The sequence below is a fragment of the Macaca nemestrina genome, chromosome 5, assembly GCF_043159975.1.
Source record: "Macaca nemestrina isolate mMacNem1 chromosome 5, mMacNem.hap1, whole genome shotgun sequence".
Classification (NCBI taxonomy): Eukaryota; Metazoa; Chordata; class Mammalia; order Primates; family Cercopithecidae; genus Macaca; species Macaca nemestrina.
The window spans coordinates 153,683,846-153,704,563 of NC_092129.1; the positions used below are offsets into that span (position 1 = coordinate 153,683,846).

General features: G+C 47.3%; 1 protein-coding gene across 4 annotated transcripts; it reads right to left on the reverse strand.

The window, feature by feature from the left end:
• Positions 1 to 4,121: 4,121 nt before the first annotated feature.
• Positions 4,122 to 16,266, reverse strand: LOC105498584 (popy Class I histocompatibility antigen, A-1 alpha chain). Of its 4 annotated transcripts, XR_011622961.1 has the most exons (10): positions 16,026 to 16,264; positions 15,627 to 15,896; positions 14,946 to 15,221; positions 14,074 to 14,349; positions 13,857 to 13,973; positions 13,380 to 13,412; positions 13,190 to 13,237; positions 9,713 to 12,930; positions 8,189 to 8,306; positions 4,122 to 4,387 (listed from the first exon to the last, which is right to left on the reverse strand). XR_011622961.1 is itself a non-coding variant. In XM_024786697.2 (8 exons), exons 1-8 carry the CDS (start codon positions 16,096 to 16,098, stop codon positions 4,281 to 4,283), a joined length of 1,200 nt encoding a protein of 399 aa, XP_024642465.2. In that variant the 5' UTR covers positions 16,099 to 16,266; the 3' UTR covers positions 4,122 to 4,280. The 4 variants fall into 4 exon arrangements, 3 of the variants coding, with proteins under 3 accessions (XP_024642465.2, XP_070952117.1, XP_070952118.1); XM_024786697.2 differs by lacking the exons at positions 8,189 to 8,306; positions 9,713 to 12,930 and having other exon boundaries at positions 16,026 to 16,266; XM_071096017.1 differs by lacking the exons at positions 4,122 to 4,387; positions 8,189 to 8,306 and having other exon boundaries at positions 12,598 to 13,021; positions 16,026 to 16,263.
• Positions 16,267 to 20,718: the final 4,452 nt, after the last annotated feature.

Here is a 20,718-nt window from a genome sequence, read left to right on the forward strand (position 1 = left end):
CTCTCCCACCCCTACCACACTTACATGAAGCCTGACCATGGCTGCCTCCTTTTCCATCTGTGGAAAGAAAACAAACTGTGAGAGGCCAGGGAGGAGGCAGGGCCATGAGATCCCAGAGGAGTTTCCAGAACTGTGACTGCAGACCCAGGTCAGGATCAGGAAACCTGAGGGAAGAGGATATGTTGAAGCTGGACCAATTGTCCTACTAGGTCTGTCCTCAGCAGGGACCTTCCCCTGACCTGTGACTGCTGGGAGTCAGGTTCCCATGTCCACAATCAAGGTGATACAGTTGTCCAATTTCACAGGTGCTTTACAAAAGAGTAAGAGTTGACAGGGCGTCTGAACAGGGTAAATGTTCATGGAGATGGTGCCTTACAACTAGGCAGGAAATGAACCAACGTCCATCTGGGGCTTGAAATCCACCAATGGAAGAAGAAAACTCAGAGTTCACCTATTTCCTACCTGGGCTCTTATTCTTCCACATCACAGCAGCGACCACAGCTCCCGGGACCACAGCACCAAGAACATCCAGGACAGTAACGATGCCCACAATGGGGAATGTGGGCTGGGAAGATGGCCCTAAGAAAGGAGGGGACCGTGAGGGGCCCTGACCCCCAGGCCTCAGCCCTGACCCAGCTGAAGGGCTCCAGAAGGGCTCCTGCTTTCCCTGAGAAGGGACATGACCCCCTCATTCATCTCCTTAGCCCATCTCAGTGTGAGGGGCTCTGGCAGCTCCTCGTGCTGCACATGGCATGTGTATCTCTGCTCCTCTCCAGAAGACACCACCACAGCTGCCCACTTCTGGAAGGTTCTATACCCTGTAGATCTGGTCCCCACAAGCTCTGCATCCTGAATTTGGTCCTTCCGATCCTGCTGCTGGGTCAGTGTGATCTCCACAGGGTAGAAGCCCAGGGCCCAGCACCTCAAGGTGGCCTCATGGTCTGAGACGGGGTGGTGGGTCACATGTGTCTCTGGGGGATCCTAGTCAAGAGTCAGAAAATTCAGGCACTTTGCATTCCTAATGGGACACTCCAGCAGCATACATGTGCCCATCCTGAGAATGGACAGGACACCAGGGGTGGGGAAGGGAGCACAGAACCCAGACACCATCCTGGACACAATCTCCTATTCCTTAGAAAGTTCTAGTGTCTGAGGCAGGAACAGAGATTTCTGGTCTTTACTTGAGTGGAAGCTGAGGGACTCAGAAGAGCTGGAATCAGACCAACAGATACACATTGACTGTGAGGCAGATAACAAAGGCTGAGAGGAAAATGCCTGGTGCTCAAGGCTGCTGCGGAGTCAAAGGGGACAGCTGATCAGTATTCCAGGGATTGTCTTCCCTCCTTTCCCTCAGAGACTTCATCCTTTAATTGTCCCAGAGCGCAGGGCGAGTCCGCAGTCACTCTCTGGTGTAGGATATGAAACCCAGAAGGACTCTTCTTCCTCAGGACAAGAGGGAGAGGGATGTTTTAGCGTTGGTCCCATTTTCCTCTCCTTTTGGAAGATGGGTCGGGGGGATCTGCAGGAGATCTGGGAGGCGCCCCTTGGCCCCTGGTACCGGCGCACTGCAGTGTCTCCTTCCCATTCTTAAGGCCTTGCTGAGCCGCTCCGGCCACCTTCCCTGCAGGTGGGTTTTGACCAGCTCTGCATGGTCAAATGAGCATGGTCATTTCATACACCAGGATATCTGAGCCGCCTTGTCCGCTGCGGTCCAAGAGCGCATCTCCTGGTTTAGGACGAGGTAACTGGCGCCGTCGTAGGTTATGTTCATACCCGCACAAGAGGCTCCAGTCCGGGTCCAGGTCGCAGTTGTGTATACAATGGAGGGTGTGAAACCCTTTTCCCGTGGTCGCTGACAGTCCAGGCCGCTGAGCCCCTCCTCTAAGCCAACTATTCCCTGGGGATTTGGGCCTGAACTGAAAATGGAATCTGGTGTAGGCGCCTGGGGCTCTTGTCCGGTCAAGGGTCTCCTCGGGTCCGCAGCCTCCGGGTGGGTCTCCGATTGTGCTACTGTGGGTAGCACAATCTTGGTAACCCCTGAATGATCACGAATCTAATTTGTAAAAGAGGTGATTTGGGGGCCCTTTACATATAAATGTGTCTATATGCATTGCAATTAGACTCACAAAGCTAAGTTTTACTCTCCCAGACTATGTATCTGTGACTCTGGTGTGCTGTATTTTTAAATTATCTTTATTTCATAGTCTTGAGTTTGTGTGTGTGAGTCCAGGACATCTCAATACAAAGGACGTGTTACCGTATATTGCAATCAGGAGCCTGGACAGAATTTAATCACCTCAGAATTGCAAGTGCCCAATGCAGCCAAAGTGCCCTTCACCAGTGCTCATGAACTGCCTTTGTTTGTTTGTTTGTTTATTTATTTATTTCTAGGCAGGGTGTCACTCTGTCACCCTGGCTGGAGTACAGTGGCACACTCATGACTCACTGAAGACTTGACCCCCTGGGATCATGCTACCAATGCTCCTCCCTCAGCCTCCCAAGTAGCTGGCACCACAGGCTTGTGCCACCACTCCTGGCTAATTTTTCTAAGAGAAATATTTGTAGGGATGAGGTCTCCCTATGTTGCTATGGCTGGTCTTGAACTCCTGGGCTCAAGCAATCCTCAGCCTGCCACAATGCTGGAATTACAGGCATGAGCCACCGTGGCCGACCCATGCACCTGCCTATTTTTATGAATTATTCACATCTAAGCTATGTGCATATTTTATTGGGACACTTAGTATTCTTTTTTAACCTATTTAACTTAGGGAGGCAATTAGTTTTTAGACAGCTGCATAGAATGTATTAAAGACCAAGCTGTAAGTAACACTGTGCCAGGCTCTCTGGGTAAATACGTTAAAAATCTATAAAACACTGTGTTTAAGTCTGAGAATTCCATCGCTTTCGAATTCTTTCTCTCTGTTCCTTTACCTCACCTCCTGCTTCTCCAGCCCTTCTCTCTGTCCCTGTCATCACTCAGGTCCTCCTCTCCCCTTAGTCTCTACTACCCTGTCACTACTGAATTGTGGCCCTAGCTCTGTCCCCTCTCCTGCTGCCCATGGCTGTTTCCCCCACAATAGTCAGCAATCCTGCTAATGTGAGTCAGATTGTGTCATTTCTTCACTTAAAACCCTCCAATGGCTCCATCTCACTCTCAAGAAGCCTCTAGAATGGAAGGCACAAGCACAGGGACTTTGGGTTGTTTTGATCAAAGTTGTGTCTGCAGCATATAAAAGCATATCTGGCACATAGTAGGCACTAAGTGAATTGTCTTGAATGAATGAATGAAATACAATTGTGTTGAAAATTGCATCACACAAAAATCACAAAATGAAAAATGCAAAGCAAGTTAGGAAACGTTTGGTTTTATGCAACTACTGTGCATATCAGTTCATAAACTCATTCCAGTGGAGAACATGTCATATGTTTAGCTATTGAATCTGTTTATTAATTTTCTATTAGTACATAACCAATTACCACAAACTTAGTGGCTTAAAACAGCACCCACTTATTTGTCTACATTTCCTTCATCAGAAATCCAGGCCTAGTGTGACAGATTCTTTGTTTAGGGTTTTGTAAAGCTGTATGCTCACTTAAGATTGTGATTCTCCCCCAAGCTTATGTAAAGCTTGTTGGCAGAATTCGGTTTCTGGCAATTGTAGGACTAAGGTCCCTGTTTCCTTTGGGTTATCAGAGTAGACAGTGGGGAGAGTTTCTAATTCCTATTGGCCACCAGTGTTCTTTCCCCATGATCCCTCCATTTTCAAAGCCCACAGTGGGGGAAACCCCTCACACTGAACCCCTCTACACTGTGAGTCTCTGTTCTCAGGAAGAACCCAGTCCTTTTCAGAGCTTACCTGATTAGGACAGTCCAAGCAAGATAATCCCCATCTTCAAGTCAACTGACTGGGGACCTGAAATCTATCTGCAAAACCCCTTCACAGCAGCACCTGCATTAGTGTCAACTGAGTAACTGGGGTAACGTGAGTAACCAAGGGTGGTTATTGAGGTGTCATCATAAAATCAGCCTACCATAGCCTGGATCTTCCTTTTGTGTTTAAATAGAACATACAAATTGAAGATAAAAAAATAGATCATGGTTAATGATAATAAAATATATCTTATATAGCCATGTAAATTTTTATTAAATATTAAAAGCAAATGACATGTTTAGTATCTTATAATGAATTTAGAGCAAATGAAAAAGTTCAACGACAAGTCACCTCAAACTTAGTAGCTCAAATCAACAAATATTTGCCATCTGGCACATCTTCCAATGGTCAGGAATGCAGGAGAGGTTTCTCTGTGAGCTTCGGACTCAGGGCCTCTCGCCAAGTTGCAGTCCAGTTGTCATCCAGGGCTGAATCATCTGAGGGCTCAGATGGGCCTGGGGATTCACAAGACACAAGAATCTCTCACATGGCTGTTGGAAGAGGCTTCAGGTTCTTCTTGTCTGGTCCCAGGAGGCCTCACTCCTAGTCACATGGACCTTTCCACAGGCCTGCTTATGACACAGCAGCCGGCTTCCCCCACGGCTCATGATCCCAGAGAAAGAGAGAACCAAAGTAGAAGCTGCAGTGAATCTGGTGTTCTACACCCAGAGTCACAGATTATTATGTCAGCATTACTCTATCAGTTAGAAGCGAGTCATTAAGTCCAGGCCACACTCACAGGGAGGGAATGAAGCTGCACCTCTGGAAAGGAGGAGAATCAAGAATTTATATGCATGTTAACAGCAAAATTAACATTATTGTTTCAGGATTTTGTGAATCAAATACTTCTTGTATCTGACTAACTTTCATACTTTAAAATTGTTTTTTGTAAAGTGATGATTAAAAATTTGAGACAGAGAAAGGAGATACAACAAGATCTCAGATTTTTTGCAAATGCCTTTGATATTAATATTCTCTTTGACAAGTTGCAACAAAGTTGAGAAAATACAGTAGCTAGATCAAAGAGTCCCAAGACTTTGGTGCCATACAATAATGCCTTTACAATCATAACTACCTTTGTTTTTCCTCAGAAGTTTCTAATGCAGTTTAAGAATGCCCAAAATGCAAATTTTCTGACTCAAGTGTCTACAAAAATATTTGCTTAATCAGGGTGCTTTGCAGTTAGGAAAATGTGAGTCTCACATCTCTGTCTATACACTAGCTTAGCATCATGACAATGATTTGGTCTGATGTGGTAGGCAGAAATGGTTAATTCCAGTCTAGGAACAAGATTTTTCAGTAACTGGTTATTCAGTGGACATCCTATAATTAGTTTAACATCTTTCACTATGTTTTTTAATTAGATGTGGTAGAAGTGATTTGGACTCCCGTATGATTCTGAAAAATGCAGTTATTTTGTACTTCTAACAATGCTTTAGAAGCAGCTCTTTTGTGTTTTCTGTTCTTATTGCTATTTCCTTACCAGTTATTCCTTTGTCTTTTCATTTATTTTGTTCAACAATGCTTTTTTTTTTACGACTCTGTAAAAGTTTAATTATGTGAACAACATTTCAAATTCTCAAATTCTTTGCAAGATACAATTGCCTTGCACATCAGATTGAAGATTGTATATCAGAAAATGTAGAGAGCTGTCAATTAGCCAAGGATCAAATGCCCATTTCTAGCCAAGGCTATTTTTCATGGCATCCTGGTCCTCTCGTCACATGACTCCTTACAATTGGCTGTGGCTTGTTTTGTTTTTGTTTTTGTTTTTGTTTTTTTGATGGAGTCTCCCTCTGTCACCCATGCTGGAGTGCAGTGGCACAATGTCAGCTCACTGCAACCTCTGCCTTCCAGGTTCAAGTGATTCTCCTGCCTCAGCCTCCTGAGTAGCTGGGATTACAGGTGTGCACCAACACGCCCAGCTAATTTTTGTATTTTTAGTAGAGACGGGGTTTCACCATGTTGGTCAGGCTGGTCTCAAACTCCTGATCTCATGATCCACCGGCCTCAACTTCTCAAAGTGCTGGGATCACAGACTTTAGCCACCGTGCCCAGCCAGCTGCGGCTTTGTTTTACCATGAGTAGTTATCGCTGAGAATCCTTGTGGTGAACTTTGGTATATTCCTTTATCTTTCATTTCCAAATAATCAATCAAGAAAGGCACACACGGTGCATTTTGAAAAATGCCACTTTAAAGATTTGTGAGCCAGGAGCAGTGGCTCATGCCTGGAATTCCAGCAATTTGGTAGGCCGAAGTGGGTGGATCACCTGAGCTCAGGAGTTTGAGACCAGCCTGGTTAACATGGTGAAACCCGTCTCTGCTAAAAATACAAAAATTAGCCAGGAGCTGTGGCGCGTGCCTGTAATCCTGGCTACTCAGGAGTCTGGGGCAGGAGAATCCTTTGAACCCAGGAGGCGGAGGTTGCAGTGAGCCAAGATCACACCACTGCACTCCAGCCTAGGCGAGAAGAGCAAGACTAAATAAATAAATAAACAAAGTTTTACGATCAAGTAACTAACCACCTGGGCATCCCCTCCTGGCATAAAAGACAGAACCAATGAAGCCACCCTAGACTGTTGTCCAATCCTATCCCCCATAAGGAACCTCTGTCTTGAGTCTTGTATTTACTATTCCTTTGCACTGTCACTAAAGATTTTTACAACAAGTATTTATATACCCAAATCACAGTTTGATCTGTTTTTTTTTTTTTAACTTCCCCATACAGAGAACTCACACTATATCTATTCTTCTGTGATGCACGTTATGTGTAGGAGAGTTATCTCTGATGCAGGATGGTGCTTTTCCTTTTAATTCTTTGTTTTATTTTATTTGTCTATTTATTTTTTTTGTGATGGAGTTTCTCTCTTGTTGCCCAGGCTGGAGTGCAGGGGCACGATCTCAGCTCACTACAACCTCTACCTCCCTGGTTCAAGCGATTCTCCTGTCTCAGCCTCCCAAGTGGTTGGGATTACAGGCGCCTGCCACCACGCCCGGCTAATTTTTATATTTTTAGTAGAGACGGGGTTTCACTATGTTGGTCAGGCTGGTCTGGAACTCTTTTTTTTTTTTTTTTTTTTTTAAATAGAGTCTTGCTTTGCTGCCCAGGCTGGAATGCAGTGGGGAGCTCTTGGCTCACTGCAAGCTCTGCCTCCCGGGTTCACGCCATTCTCCTGCCTCAGCCTCCCGAGTAGCTGGGACTACTGGCACCTGCCACCACGCCTGGCTAATTTTTTTATTTTTATTTTTATTTTTATTTTTAGTAGAGATGGGATTTCACCGTGTTAGCCAGGATGGTCTTGATCTCCTGACCTCATGAGCCACCCACCTCGGCCTCCCAAAGTGCTGGGATTACAGGCTGGTCTCGAACTCTTGATCTCAGGCAATCTGCCTGCCTTGACCTCTCAAAGTGCTAGGATTACAGAGGTGAGTCACCGTGCCCGCCTTCATTCATTTTCACTGCTAAAGTTTTACTTTTTGCGATTATATCACAATTTTGTTAATTCCCATTGATGTATATGTGATTGTTTCCAGTTTTTGTCATAAACATTGGTGTACATGTCTCCTGGACACATAGCCAAGAATATCCCCAGAGTATATGCTCAGGAGCAGATGGTGGGATTATTTGGTGCATGGATGTTAATCATACTAGATAAGGCTAATTGATTTCCCAAGTGCTTGTACCAAGAATGGGAAAGAGCTCATGTTGCTCAGGTGTTCTGAAAACATTCAGTTGAAGGTGGAGATTAAATGTTAAAAACCACTGTCTTGGCTACAGAATCACCTTAGGCATTTTTTCATATTCCATTAATAGCTTCTGTTTCTTTATTTTTATTCTATAATTTATGGCATTATACTTTTAGCCTAAGATTAAACTAATGCTTCCTTTTAGCCTAACCACATAGCATTTGTGAAAAAAATGGAGGGAGGGAGAAAGCTGTGAGGGAGAAAAGGAGGAAAGAAGGAAGGAAGAACAGAGAAAGGCAAAATAAAAAGTTTCAATAAGGAATAGCAGGAAAGGACTGGAAACGGCAAGTATGGCTAACATTATTAAAATGCAACAAATTAAAGAGATGCGGATAATATTCATAGAATAATAGAAACTTCAGAAAGCCCTAATAGTTATTAACACAAACTACCTAAAAATTTAGTGGCTTAATACAAAAAATACCTGTTAACTCAAACAGATACTACAAACACAAGCAAAATCAGTTCTATGAGGGTGGCAGAAGTTGGATAAAGAGAAGGATTTTACCAGTTGGAATAAGTAAGAGTTATTGACGTGCAGATGGAAATGATTTTTAGTCCAAGTCCTCCAAGGAGCAGATGCCAAGATGAGCTTCAAGTCTGTGGCATTTTATGAGGGAACACACCTGTAAGGGTATATGGGAAATGAGCCAGAAATCCCTGGAAAAAGCGGCAGACCAAGATGCAAGTGTGACCCCAAGTGCAGGACAGAAGGAGAGGAGGTCTGTTCAATGCATCCTAGAGCACAGACAATCTAAGGAGGGTTGAACAAGGCCATGGAGGAGTCCTCCAGCCACAGTTGGCCATCAGAGGAGTCCCGTGTCTCCCAGAAATGGCCTGCCTTAGTGCGCCTGCTGTGCCTTAGCGGTCACTGGCTGGGAACAGCCTATGGGGGAAGCAGGGCTTCTGCACCAATGCTACTGAGGGTGTCAGAGCACAGGAGCACAGCCTTAGGAGATTACCCAGGAGTGTGACTCAACCTTCCTTCCTGAGGGTCTGGGCTCTTGAATAGGAAACCCTCTCAGGCTGGGTTGCTGGATGTTTCTGCTCACACTTAACAATGGGACAAGGGGAACCAGGAGGTCCCCATGTGGACCTCTGGTTTCCACACACTTCTGCTGCCCTCATTGTGTGATAGCAGCCCTGCCTCCTCCTCTTCTTACCTGCCTGTTTCTGGGAACATTCTATTCAAACTTCCCTGGGGGCACCCATAGTGTGTAGTTCCATGGACTCCCATTTGTCTCCTTACCAGGGTGCCCCCTTTGGGAAATCAGGACCTCCTACCCTGCAGAGTCCAGATTTTGGAGATGAGAAGTGCAAAATCACCCTGGGGGGGAATATAAGGGATGAGACATGGAGCCACACCTGTTTCGACTTTTTGGTTTTTGGACCCATGTATTCTTCCTTCTGAACACACAGAACCATAGAGACGTGTTGGATTCAATGCTTGCACCACATCCTGAAAGATGGCCCCCATTCCTCAGAGGGTTTCATCTAGGCTGGTACTGAGTTGTGCCTGTAGAGACCTGTCCATGACTCTGTGTGGCTGGCAGCCCCTGGGGAGGTGCAGGTGTTGATGGGAGGCACAGGTGTTGATATGACCAGGGGCTCCCATGGTCATGGCCCACACTTCATCCCCTTCCCTCTGAGGTGTGTCCCGTGGGCAGATAATGTACTGAAATTCTGAGCCAGTGGATCAGGAATGCAGATAGTGATGCTGGCTGAGGGTGTGAAGGCAGAGAGGAAAACCACACCACATCGAATAGGTGCCTATCCCTGTGAGGATGAACCCCTGGCCCTTCCAAGATGGATGGGGCTCAAGCTCTTCAACCTGTCACTTAGGGGCTAGTCAGTTACCTGAAGAAACAGTGCCCTATGGGGCCCATCATTGGTCTGTAATGCTCATAAGCAGAGTATTCAGAGGAAGCAGCAGCTGGACAGTCCTTGGTAAGGGGGAGTCAGTGCTGCTGGACCACTTGTATCCTCATTCTTGCCACTGTGTTTATCCACTTATCAGTGCTTCCTGTCATACCTGGGCTGATCCGTGATGCCGGCTGGCTAACTTCAATTTATCTTCAATTTGTTTGGTTATTCAGGGCCACGTCAGGACTGGGTGTTTTCTGTGGGTGTTAACATGGAATTGAGGCTCAACCCACATGGACCATTTTCATCTCATGATAGATGCCGCTGGGCCTGTCCCATCTATGCCTCTGTGGGTCACATAGAAGCCAATACACACGGTCACTTGGAATCACAAGGTTGCTTGGTGTCCCATGATCAAGCATTCTATCTTATCAGGGTCAGTAATATGCTAAAAGTTGCTTCTAACAGGGAGCATGTTTCTCTGTTGTGGATTCCATGGCCTTACTCCAGATCAGAGGCCCTCCATTCTGACTCTCCCATTGATGCTTGGTTCAGCTCCATCCTGTATCTTTCCCCACACCCCATCCTGCATCTTTCCCCACACCGCCACCTCCAGCACCAGGAGTCTGAGGGATGGTGACTGACTGTACCACAGCCTGGGTCTGCTGCAGTGTTCTTTCCTGTCCAGGCCCTACTCAAAGCTGGCCTCCTCCTATATCACCCAGAGTGTGGGCCAAAGAAATATACTTAGATGTGGAATGTGGTGTTGACAGAACCCAGAGAAGCTGGGTAGTGTGCGTCCTTCCTTCTGGTGAGGATACAAGATGCAAGTTTGACTTTTACTTTGGAGGGGAGAACCTTGCATGCCCCTAACCACTGGACTTATGAAACTTCACTGCAGTGTCCACTCTTGAAGCTCTGTAAGGTTAATCTTCACCTTCCATAGTGCACATGTTTTGCCAAGGAATTCAGCGTACTTTCCTCCTCTTGCTCTTCCATCCTGATCTATGTGATATTGCCAATGAAATGAGCAGATTTAGTATTCTGTGATATGTCTGATTTGTCCAGGTCTCTTAAGGTGATATTTACAGAAGGTTGAGGAGTTGAGGTAACCCTGAGGCAAGCTATCAATCAATGTATTATAAATCCCATGTGAATGTGAATCATTCCATATCAATTTTCTACATGGAATGGGAAGGAATGTACTCACCAAATCCACAGCTGCTTGCCATGTGCCTGAGGCCTTATTAATCTCCCCAAGCAGTTATATCCAGCCAGCATGGCAGCTGCAATCAGGACTCCTACTTGGTCAAGTCTGGAGAAATTCCATTCATGCTTTATCAGGTTTCTTCAGGGACAGATTGCTGAATTATATGGAGATAATAGGCAATCCCAACCCCCCCCGCACACCATCCTTCAGCTCTCTAATGGCAGTGCTACCCCTACAATACCTGCGGTACCCACCACAAGTCCCACCCTGGTGCACAATATTGCTTCTGGCTAGGCTGGGATGAGGGAAGTTTTAGAGGATTCTCTTTGGGCTTCAGCACAATGAGAACCCTTACTCTCCAGACTAGGGACACAGTGTGAGGGTGACCAAAGTTGCCAGTGTATGAAAGCCAATTATGCATATGGGGAATGGGGAGATAACCAGGACTGGGTTTATGGACCCAGTGGTCCCACTGTGGGCCATAGTGTGTCCAGGTTTATTTCCTGGCCTCCTTAAGCCCCACTGTGGATTCTGAATCTGAAGCTTGGCTGAAGTCTAGGAATTGAGACTGGGATCATGACTTTGTATTTGGTCAAACACCCTCGGCCTCCTGCTCCTCTATTCTTGCATTCTCATCATAGATATGAAGCAGTGCCCTCGCTGGCTGCCCATCTGTTCTGACCCTGGGACACCACCTTTTATTAACCTTCCCCACAACTCCTTGAGGGCCGATCCCTCTTGGCTGCTACTCTGGGTTCTCACAGTAACCGTGACCTCTATCTTTTGCAGGTCACTGCAAAGGAGGGTTCCTAAAGCATTCACTCCTGATCCTGAGGGAGGCGGGTGCACCCACTCCAGGTCTCAGGTCCGCCACAGAGAAGCAAAAACTCCTGATGTTCAAAACTGTCCTGGGCCACATTCAGCCCACGAGCTGCGGGTTGGACAAGCTTCCATCTAGAATGTATGTACCACAATGCCAGAAATTTTTTTGTTTTCACTTTAATGCTGCTTTCTAAATGCAAAAGCAGTCAAATCCCTAGCAGACAACAAATGTCAGTGGAATGAATGATCACTGTAGAGCACCTCCCTATTCTAAAGCCAATATTTTTATTAATGTAGCCTCAGGGCAAATGCTGTTTCATGGCAGCTAAAGAACAACATCATTTCACGTGGACATCGATGCCGCCAGTGCTTTTCTCACCAGGGCTGCTTGTGCATCCTCCCTTCTTCCCCCTCCTCCCACACCAACCCTCCTGCACACTGCAGCACGCAACCATATTTTTCTCTTCAGGAACAATAACCCTAGCCTTATGGGTACAATTTTCCAACCACATACGAATCTAAATTAGACTCTGCTTTATACATCCATGAGTTTGGATTGGAGCCAGCGCTAGGATTACTACAACTCAGGGCAGGAAGATGAGTGGGACAGCAGAAGAGGAGCTCCAACAGAAGGTTACCTGTGATGAGAAACTAGGGGACCCATCCTCTCTGCAAATTTCAGAATCTGGTTCCTTTAAAACGATTGGAGACAAGATGGAAAATACAATCCAGGAAAGAGCCCTGGGAGGAGGGCAAGATCTGGACAGGTCTGAAAATTTATCTCTTGATACCACAAGGAGATTTGTATGCAGGGACTGCCCTAGGTGACATCCAACTCCCTGTGATCACAGATTTTGGTGGGACAAGGTTCTACTGAAGGGCCAAGGACAATGAAGGAGCAAAGATGATTCAGCCAAGCAGTGACCACATAAAGCCCATGGTGGCCGGAACACAAACTGGGCACAGCCCCATCTACTCTCCTCTCCTGCAACAAATCAGCATAAGAAACACGTGGACTCTGGAAGGTTCTCAGGTCTTCCATTTATTTTCTTTCTCAAATTTTAGGAATATTCTCCTTTAATTAACTCATCAACCTCTCATGGCAATAATTTGAAAAAGTAAATTTATACTCAGGTTCTAATTGTAATAGGGAAGGAAGAAGTTACAGCTCAGTGCACCATGAAGTTGAGACAGTGATAGAGACACCCCAGCCCCACCTCCCTGGAACAGGAAAGATAAATGAGGAGGGAACACAGGTCAGCGTGGGCAAGAGGGTCATGGTGGACATGGGGATGGGGTGTTCTCCCCACCTCCTCACATTATGCCTACAGGAACACAGACACATTCAGGTGCCTCTGCAGAAAGAAAGTCAGGGTTCTTCAAGTCACAAAGAGAAGGCATGAACAAATCTTGCCTCGCAGTCCCACACAAGGCAGCTATCTCACACTACAGAAAAAATATTCATGAAAAAATTCATATCTGTCACAGTGAGGAGTGACACTTTAAACAGCCCATCACATGCTCAATACATCCAAGTCAAAGAAACCCCACAGCACAGCTGTGTCCACTGTTCCCCCCAACACCCCACACACATCAGGCCCCCCAGGATCTCACCTTTACAAGCCGTAAGAGACACATCAGATCCCTGGGCACTGTCACTGTCTGGAGTAGAACAAAAACAGGACCTGGTCAGATCCCTCTGGAGATGTGACTAGAGGAGGAACTGTGGGCTGGGTGAGCTCCCCCATGGGCTCCCAACCACAATATCCCAAGGATCTCGGGGATCAGCCTCCTTCATACTTACTTGCAGCCTGAGAGTAGCTTCCTCCTTTTCTATCTGTGGGAAGAAAATGTCCTGTTAGATATCAGAAAGGGACCAGGGCCATAAGGTCCTAGAGGAATCTCCTAGTCTTGGACCCCAGAGAAGTTTCCAGAAATGTGTGACTGCAGCCCCAGGGCGGGATCAGGAAACATGAAGAAAGCAGGTGTGGATCCTGGACCAACTGCCCTCCTGAGGTCTGTCCTCAGCAGGGACCTTCCCTTGTGACTTGTGACTGCTGGGATCAGGTCCCATCACCACCGTAATCGAGGTGATCTATCTGTCTTCATTGTAACAGGTGCTTTACAAAAGAGTAGGTGCTGGCACACAGGGCCCAGGCTGGGTCGGCCCATGAGTGTGGATGGTGCGTCCCAGTAACCAGGCAGGGCACACTTCTGCCTGGGGCTTGAAACCCTCAGTGAGACAAGAAATCTCAGACTCCACTCCTCACTCCTTCTTTACCTGAGCTCTTCCTCCTCCACATCACAGCAGCGACCACAGCTCCAGTGACCACAGTTCCAAGGAGAACCAGGCCAGCAATGATGCCCACGATGGGGATGGTTGACTGGGAAGACAGCTCTGGGAAAAGAGGGGAAAGTGAGGGGTCCCAACCCTGCGAAAGGTCTCCAGAGAGGCTCCGGCTTTCCCTGAGACATGACACCCCCATCTCCCTCTTTACCCCATCTCAGGGTGAGGGGCTCGGGCAGACCCTCATGCTGCACATGACAGGTGTATCTCTGCTCCTTTCCAGAAGGCACCACCACAGCCGCCCACTTCTGGAAGGTTCCATCTCCTGCAGGCCTGGTCTCCACGAGCTCCGTGTCCTGAGTTTGGTCCTCCCCATCCCGCCGCCAGGTCAGTGTGATCTCCGCAGGGTAGAAGCCCAGGGCCCAGCACCTCAGGGTGGCCTCATGGTCAGAGACGGGGTGGTGGGTTACATGTGTCTTCGGGGAGTCTGATAGGAAGAGTCAGAATATTCAGGCATTTTGCATCTGTCATGGGACACTCCACCAGCACACATGTGGCCATCTTGAGAATGAACAGGACACCTGGGGTGGGGAAGGGAGCCCAGAACCCAGACACCATCCTGGACAGAGGTACCTGGGATAATCTCCTATTCCGTGGAAAATTCTATTCCCTGAGGAAGGAACAGTGACTTCTGGTCCTGACCTGAGTGGAGGCTGAGGGACTCAGCGGAGCTGGACTCAGACCCTCACACACATTGAGTGTGAAGCAGAGAACAGGGCCTGAGAGGAAAAGTCACGGGGCCCAAGGCTGCTGCCGGTGTCAAAGGGAACCCCTGATCAGTATTCGAGGGATCGTCTTCCCTTCATTCCCTCAGAGATTTTATCGTTAATTGTGTCAGAGAGCAGGGTGGACCCTCAGAGTCACTCTCTGGTACACGATCTGAAAACCCAGGAGGATTCCTCTCCCTCAGGACCAGAGGGAGGGCGATATTCTAGTGTTGATCCCATTTGTCTCCCCTCCTTGTGGGAGGCCAGCCCGGGAGATCCACAGGAGATCAGGGAGGCGCCCCGTGGCCCCTGGTACCCGCGCGCTGCAGCGTCTCCTTCCCGTTCTCCAGGTGTCTGCGGAGCGACTCCAGGCACTCGCCCTCCAGGTAGGCTCTCCACTGCTCCGCCACACCCGCCGCCTCCCACTTCCGCTGGGTGTTCTGAGCCGCCATGTCCGCCGCGGTCCAGGAGCGCAGGTCCTCGTTCAGGGCGATGTAATCCCTGCCGTCGTAGGCGGACTGGTCATACCCGCGGAGGAGGCGCCCGTCCGGCCCCAGGTCGCAGCCGTACATCGTCTGGATGGTGTGAGACCCTTAATTGTGTCAGAGAGCAGGGCGGACCCTCAGAGTCACTCTCTGGTACAGGATCTGAAAACCCAGGAGGATTCCTCTCCCTCAGGAACAGAGGGAGGGCGATATTCTAGTGTTGGTCCCAGTTGTCTCCCCTCCTTGTGGGAGGCCAGCCCGGGAGATCCACAGGCGATCAGGGAGACTCAGTACAGTCCCCGGAGCCCCGCCCCGCCCCGACCAACCGGCGGGGATTTTGGCCTCAACTGAAAATGAAACCGGGCAAAGAGGCCTGGGGCTTTCCCGGGTCAAGGGTCTCGGGGTCCCGCGGCTTCGGGGTGTATCTGGGACCCGGAGACTCGGGGCGACGCGGGCCGTCCGTGGGGGATGTGGAGGGGTCGTGACCTGCGCCCCGGGCCGGGGTCACTCACCGGCCTCGCTCTGGTTGTAGTAGCGGAGCAGGGTCCGCAGGTTCTCTCGGAGAGTCTGTGTGTCGGCCTTGCAGATCCGTGTGTTCTGGTCCCAATACTCCGGCCCCTCCTGCTCCATCCACGGCGCCCGCGGCTCCTCTCTCGGACTCTCGGCGTCGCTGTCGAACCGCACGAACTGCGTGTCGTCCACGTAGCCCACGGAGATGAAGCGGGGCTGCCCGCGGCCGGGCCGGGACATGGAGGTGTAGAAATATCTCAAGGAGTGCGAGCCTGGGGGCGAGGAGAGGCTGAGACCCGCCCGACCCTCCTCCCCGCGCGGCTCCCCGGGTCCTGCGCCCCCGCCTGCGGTCCCGTCGCTGCTCCCCGCAGAGGCCGTTTCCCTCCCGACCCCGCACTCACCCGCCCAGGTCTGGGTCAGGGCCAGGGCCCCGGAGAGCACCAGGAGGAGGGTTCGGGGCGCCATGACCGCCATCCTGGGCGTCTGCGGAGAATCTGGTGGGTGAGTGGGGACTTTAGAACCGGGACTGCGGCGACGCTGATTGGCGTCTCTAGAAACCCGACACCCAATGGGAGTGAGAACGGGGTCCGCGTCGTGAGTATTCCGGAAGAAGGACACGACGCAGGTTGTCGGAAGAAGAAAAACTGCGGAGATGGGGAATCCCCAACGCTGGGACTCCCCAATCCATACACCGCCTTCGGGGCCTGAGACCCTGAAAGCCACACCTGGGGCCCTGGGACTTCGCCCTGACCCCGCTCCTCCTGTGCCAAGCGCTCTGTCTCAATGTCTCTCTGAGTCTTGGCCCAGGAGCTGTCTGAGAAACCAGGGAGAACCCCTGGGCATGGGCCCCGTCCCTCTCCCTTCACTTTTCATCCCGGAATCTCCATCCCTGAACTGGACTCCCTGCCTCCCACTCCTTACCTGTCCCCCTGGACTCTTCTAGAAGAAAACTCACCCCACGGAGCTTGGTGCCAGAGAGTGAGCTTGCTCTGGGAATGAAGGTATAGAGACTTTTTTTTTTTTTTTTTAATCTGGAAAAGTTGCGCCTGAGTGCATGAGACAGAATAGAGACCAGTTTGCTGTTTGTTTATTAAATATATTGGGTAGTAGAATCTTGGTAACCCTCGAATGATCAGGAATCTAATCGGTAAAAAATGTGACTTTGGTCCCTTGATTTATAAATGTGTCCAAAAGCGTTACAACAGGACTCACAAAGCTCCTAAATTTCACTTTTGCAAATAATGTATCTGTGACTCCCACTTGTCGTATTTTAAATGTACCATCATTCCATGGCTCTGAGTTTCTGTGTGAGTCCAGGATATTTCCTCAATACAAAGTAGCACACTGTGTTATTATATGTTGCAACCACGAGCCAGTACAGACTATTCACCTCACAGTTGTAACTGTTCAATGCAGTCACAATGCCCCTCACCAGTGCTCATGCACTGCCTGTTTTCGGGAAGTATCCACTTGTACGTGTTCTATAATTTTATAGGAACACTTAATATTTTTAAAACCCGATTAACATAAAAACAATTAGTTTTTAGGCCGACCCACATAAGGTAGTAAAGGCCAACTGCCAAGGACACCTTGCTAGGTTCTGTAGATGGATATATTAAAATCCATAAAACAATGTATTGAAACCTAAGAATTCTGCTACTTTCGAATTCTTTCCTCTGCTCCTTTTCCTCACCGCCTGCTTCTCCAGCCCTTCCCTCAGTCCCTCTCATCCTTCAGACCCTCCTCTCCCCTTAGTCCCCACCACACTATCACTCATGAATTGTGACACTAGCACTGTCCCATGACCTGCTACGTGAGTGTTGTCTTCACAGTTGTCCTGCTCCTGTCAGTCAGAGTGTGTCATTTCTCCACTTAAAACACTCTGGTGTCTCCACCTCGGTCTTGTGAAACTTCTGGAGTGTCAGGCACGTGAGCATATGAAGGCATACCTGGTTCATCATGGGCACTAAATTAATTTTTGTTGACTTAGTGAATGAAATATAAGTGTATTAAATTGCATCTCAGATAATTATAAAGTGTAAAACACTGAAAAAGTTCAGAAAGATTTTATTTTATGTAACTAGTGTGCATATCAATTCATCAATTCATTCATGTACTACCACCCCTAGCGAAACAACACCCATTTATCATTAGAGTTGGTTGAATCACTGGGGGAAGGTGAATGACCAGGAGCTGGCTGTTGGGGCCATCATAGAATCAGCCTAGCAAGGTTTGGATCTTCCTTTTGTGTTTAATTGGGACACAGTTGGAAATTGAAGTTCAGGTAAAGTGATCATTGCGAACGATATTAAACGACATCGTCTTCGGCCATGGAAATTCTCCTTACCTTTGAAAACTAAGTCACGTGTTTAATGTCTTATAATTACTTTAGGCCATATGTGGTGGCTCACACCTGCTATCCTAGCACTGTGGAAGGCAGAGGAAGGCAGATTTGTTGACTCCAGAAGTTCAAGATCAGCCTGGGCAAAACCCCCATCTCTACAAAAAAATTAGAAAATTAGTCAGGCATGGTGGTTCATGCCTGTAGTCCCAGCTACTCAGGAGGCTGAGATCAGAGGGTCCCTTGAGCCCAGGAGGTCGACACTGCAGTGCATGGTGATCATGCCACCGCACTCCAGCCTGGGTTACAGAGTGAGACCTTGTCTCAAAAATAATAATGATGATGATGATACATTTAGAGCAAATGCAATTTAACATGTAATAATACATCCTCTCTTGTGAAAATGTATTATTTATGATTGCATAATGAATTATGTAACACTTAGCTCAAAAAAACAAATATTCATCATCTCCCATAGTTTCCAATGGTTAAGAATCCAGGATAAGTTTCCCTGTGTGCTTCTGGCTCAGGGCCTCTCACAAGGTTGCAGTCCAGTTGTCAGTCAAGGGCTGAATCATCTGAGGACTTCACTGGGGCTGAGGATTCACAAGAAAGATGGATCAGTCACATGGCTGTTGGAAAAGGCCTAGTTCCTTGTTATCTAGTCCCAGAAGGCCTCAGTTCTCAGTCACATGGACCTTCCTGCCGGGCTGCTTATGGCGCAGCAGCTGGATTCCCCCAGAGCTCATGATCCCAGAGACAGAGAGAGAGAAGGTGGAAGCTGCAGTGAGTTTTATGTTCTACACCCAAACTCGCAAACTGTTATGTCAGCATTATTCTGTAAGTTAGAAGTTGTATTAGTCCATTCTCACACTGCTATCAAATAAATACCTGAGACTGGGTAATTTATAAAGGAAAGAGGTTTAACTGACTCACAGCTCTGCATTGCTGAGGAGCCTGCCCCAGGAAACTTAGAGTCATGGCAGAAGTGGAAGCAAACACATCCTTCTTCACATGGTGGGTGGTAGGAGAGAGAAATGCAGAATGAAGTAGGGAAATGCCCCTTATAGAACCATCACATCTCATGAGAATTCCCTCAGTATCATGAGAACAGCATGGGGGAACTGTCCCCATGATCCAATCATCTCCCATGAGGTCCCTCCCCCAGTAGGTAGGGAGTACAATTCGAATGACAATTCAAGATGAGATTTGGGTGGGAACAGAGAACTGGGCCGTATCAGAAGTGCCTCATTAAGTCCAAGCCACACTCAAGAGAGGGAATTAAGCTGCACCTCTGGAGGGGAACAGTGTCAAAGGATTTGAATATATGTTAAAAGCAAAATTAAAACTATTGTTTCTGGTTTTTCAAAATCAAAGGCTTCTTTTATCTAATTATTTTTCATCAACTCTTTAAACTTGTCTTTTAATTTTATTTTATTTTAAGTTCCAGGGTACATGTGCAGGATGTGCAGGTTTGTTTCATAGGTCAACGTGTGCCATGGTGGTTTGCTGCACCTATCAACTCATCACCTAGATATTAACCCTGGCATGCATTAGCTATTTTTGCTAATGATCTTCCCAACCACTGCCCTCTCCCAAAAGGCCCCAGTGTGTGTTGTTCCTCTCACTGTGTCCATGTGTTCTCATTGCTCAGTTCCCAATTATAAATGAGAACATGTGGTGTTTGGTTTTCTGTTCCTGTGTGAGTTTGCTGAGGATAATGGCTTCCAGCTTCATCCATATCCCTGAAAAGGACTTGATCTCATTCCTTTTTATGGCTGCATAATATTCCATGGTGTATATGTACCATATTTTCTTTATCCAGTCCATCATTGATGGGCATTTGGGTTGATTCCATGTCTTTGCCATTGTGAATAGTGCTGCAATGAATGTAAATATGCATATATCTTTATAATAGAATGATTTATATTCCTTTAGTTATATACCCTGTATTGGGATTGCTGGGTCAAATAGTATGTCTGGTTCTATATCTTTGAGGAATTGCCACACTGTCTTCCACAATGGATTAACCGCTTTACTTTTCCTCCAACAGTGTAAAAGCATTCCTGTTTCTCCACAACCTCACCAGCATCTGTTGTTTCTTGACTTTTTAATAATTGCCATTCTGACTGGCATGAGATGGTATCTCATTTGTGGTTTTGATTTACATTTCTGTAATCATCAGTGATGTTGACCTTTTTTTCGTATTTTTCTTGGCCACATGTATGCCTTCTTTTGAGAAGTGTCTGTTCAGGTCCTTTGTCCACTTTTTAATGAAGTTGTTTTTTTCATGTAAATTTGCTTAAGTTCTTTGTAGATTCTGAAGATTAGACCTTTGTCAGATGAATAGATTGCACAAATTTTCTCCCATTCTGTATGATGTCTGTTTGCTCTGATGATAGTTTCTTTTGCTGTGCAGAAGCTCTTTTGTTTAATTAGATCCCATTTGTCAATTTTTACTTTTGTGGCAGATGCTTTTGGCGATTTCATCATAAAATCTTTGCCCATGCCTATGTCCGGAATGGTATTGCCTAGATTTTCTTCCAGGGTTTTTCTAGTTTTGGGTTTTACATTTAAGTCTTTAATCCATCTTGAGTTAACTTTTGTGTAAAATGTAAGGAGGGGGTCCAGTTTCCATTTTCAGCATATGGCTAGCCAGTTCTCCCAGCATCATTTATTAAATACGGAGTCATTTCCCCATTGCTTGTTTTTGTCAGGTTTGTTGAAGATCAAATAGTTGTAGATGTGCGGTC

Coding starts and splice junctions, on each gene's coding strand:
- LOC105498584 (XM_071096016.1), bottom strand. CDS start 16,098: ATGGCGGTCATGGCGCCCCGAACCCTCCTCCTGGTGCTCTCCGGGGCC. Junction 14,350..14,945: donor GGAGACGCTGCAGCGCGCGG/GTACCAGGGGCC, acceptor TCTTCCTATCAG/ACTCCCCGAAGACACATGTA. Junction 13,238..13,379: donor AAGCTACTCTCAGGCTGCAA/GTAAGTATGAAG, acceptor GTTCTACTCCAG/ACAGTGACAGTGCCCAGGGA.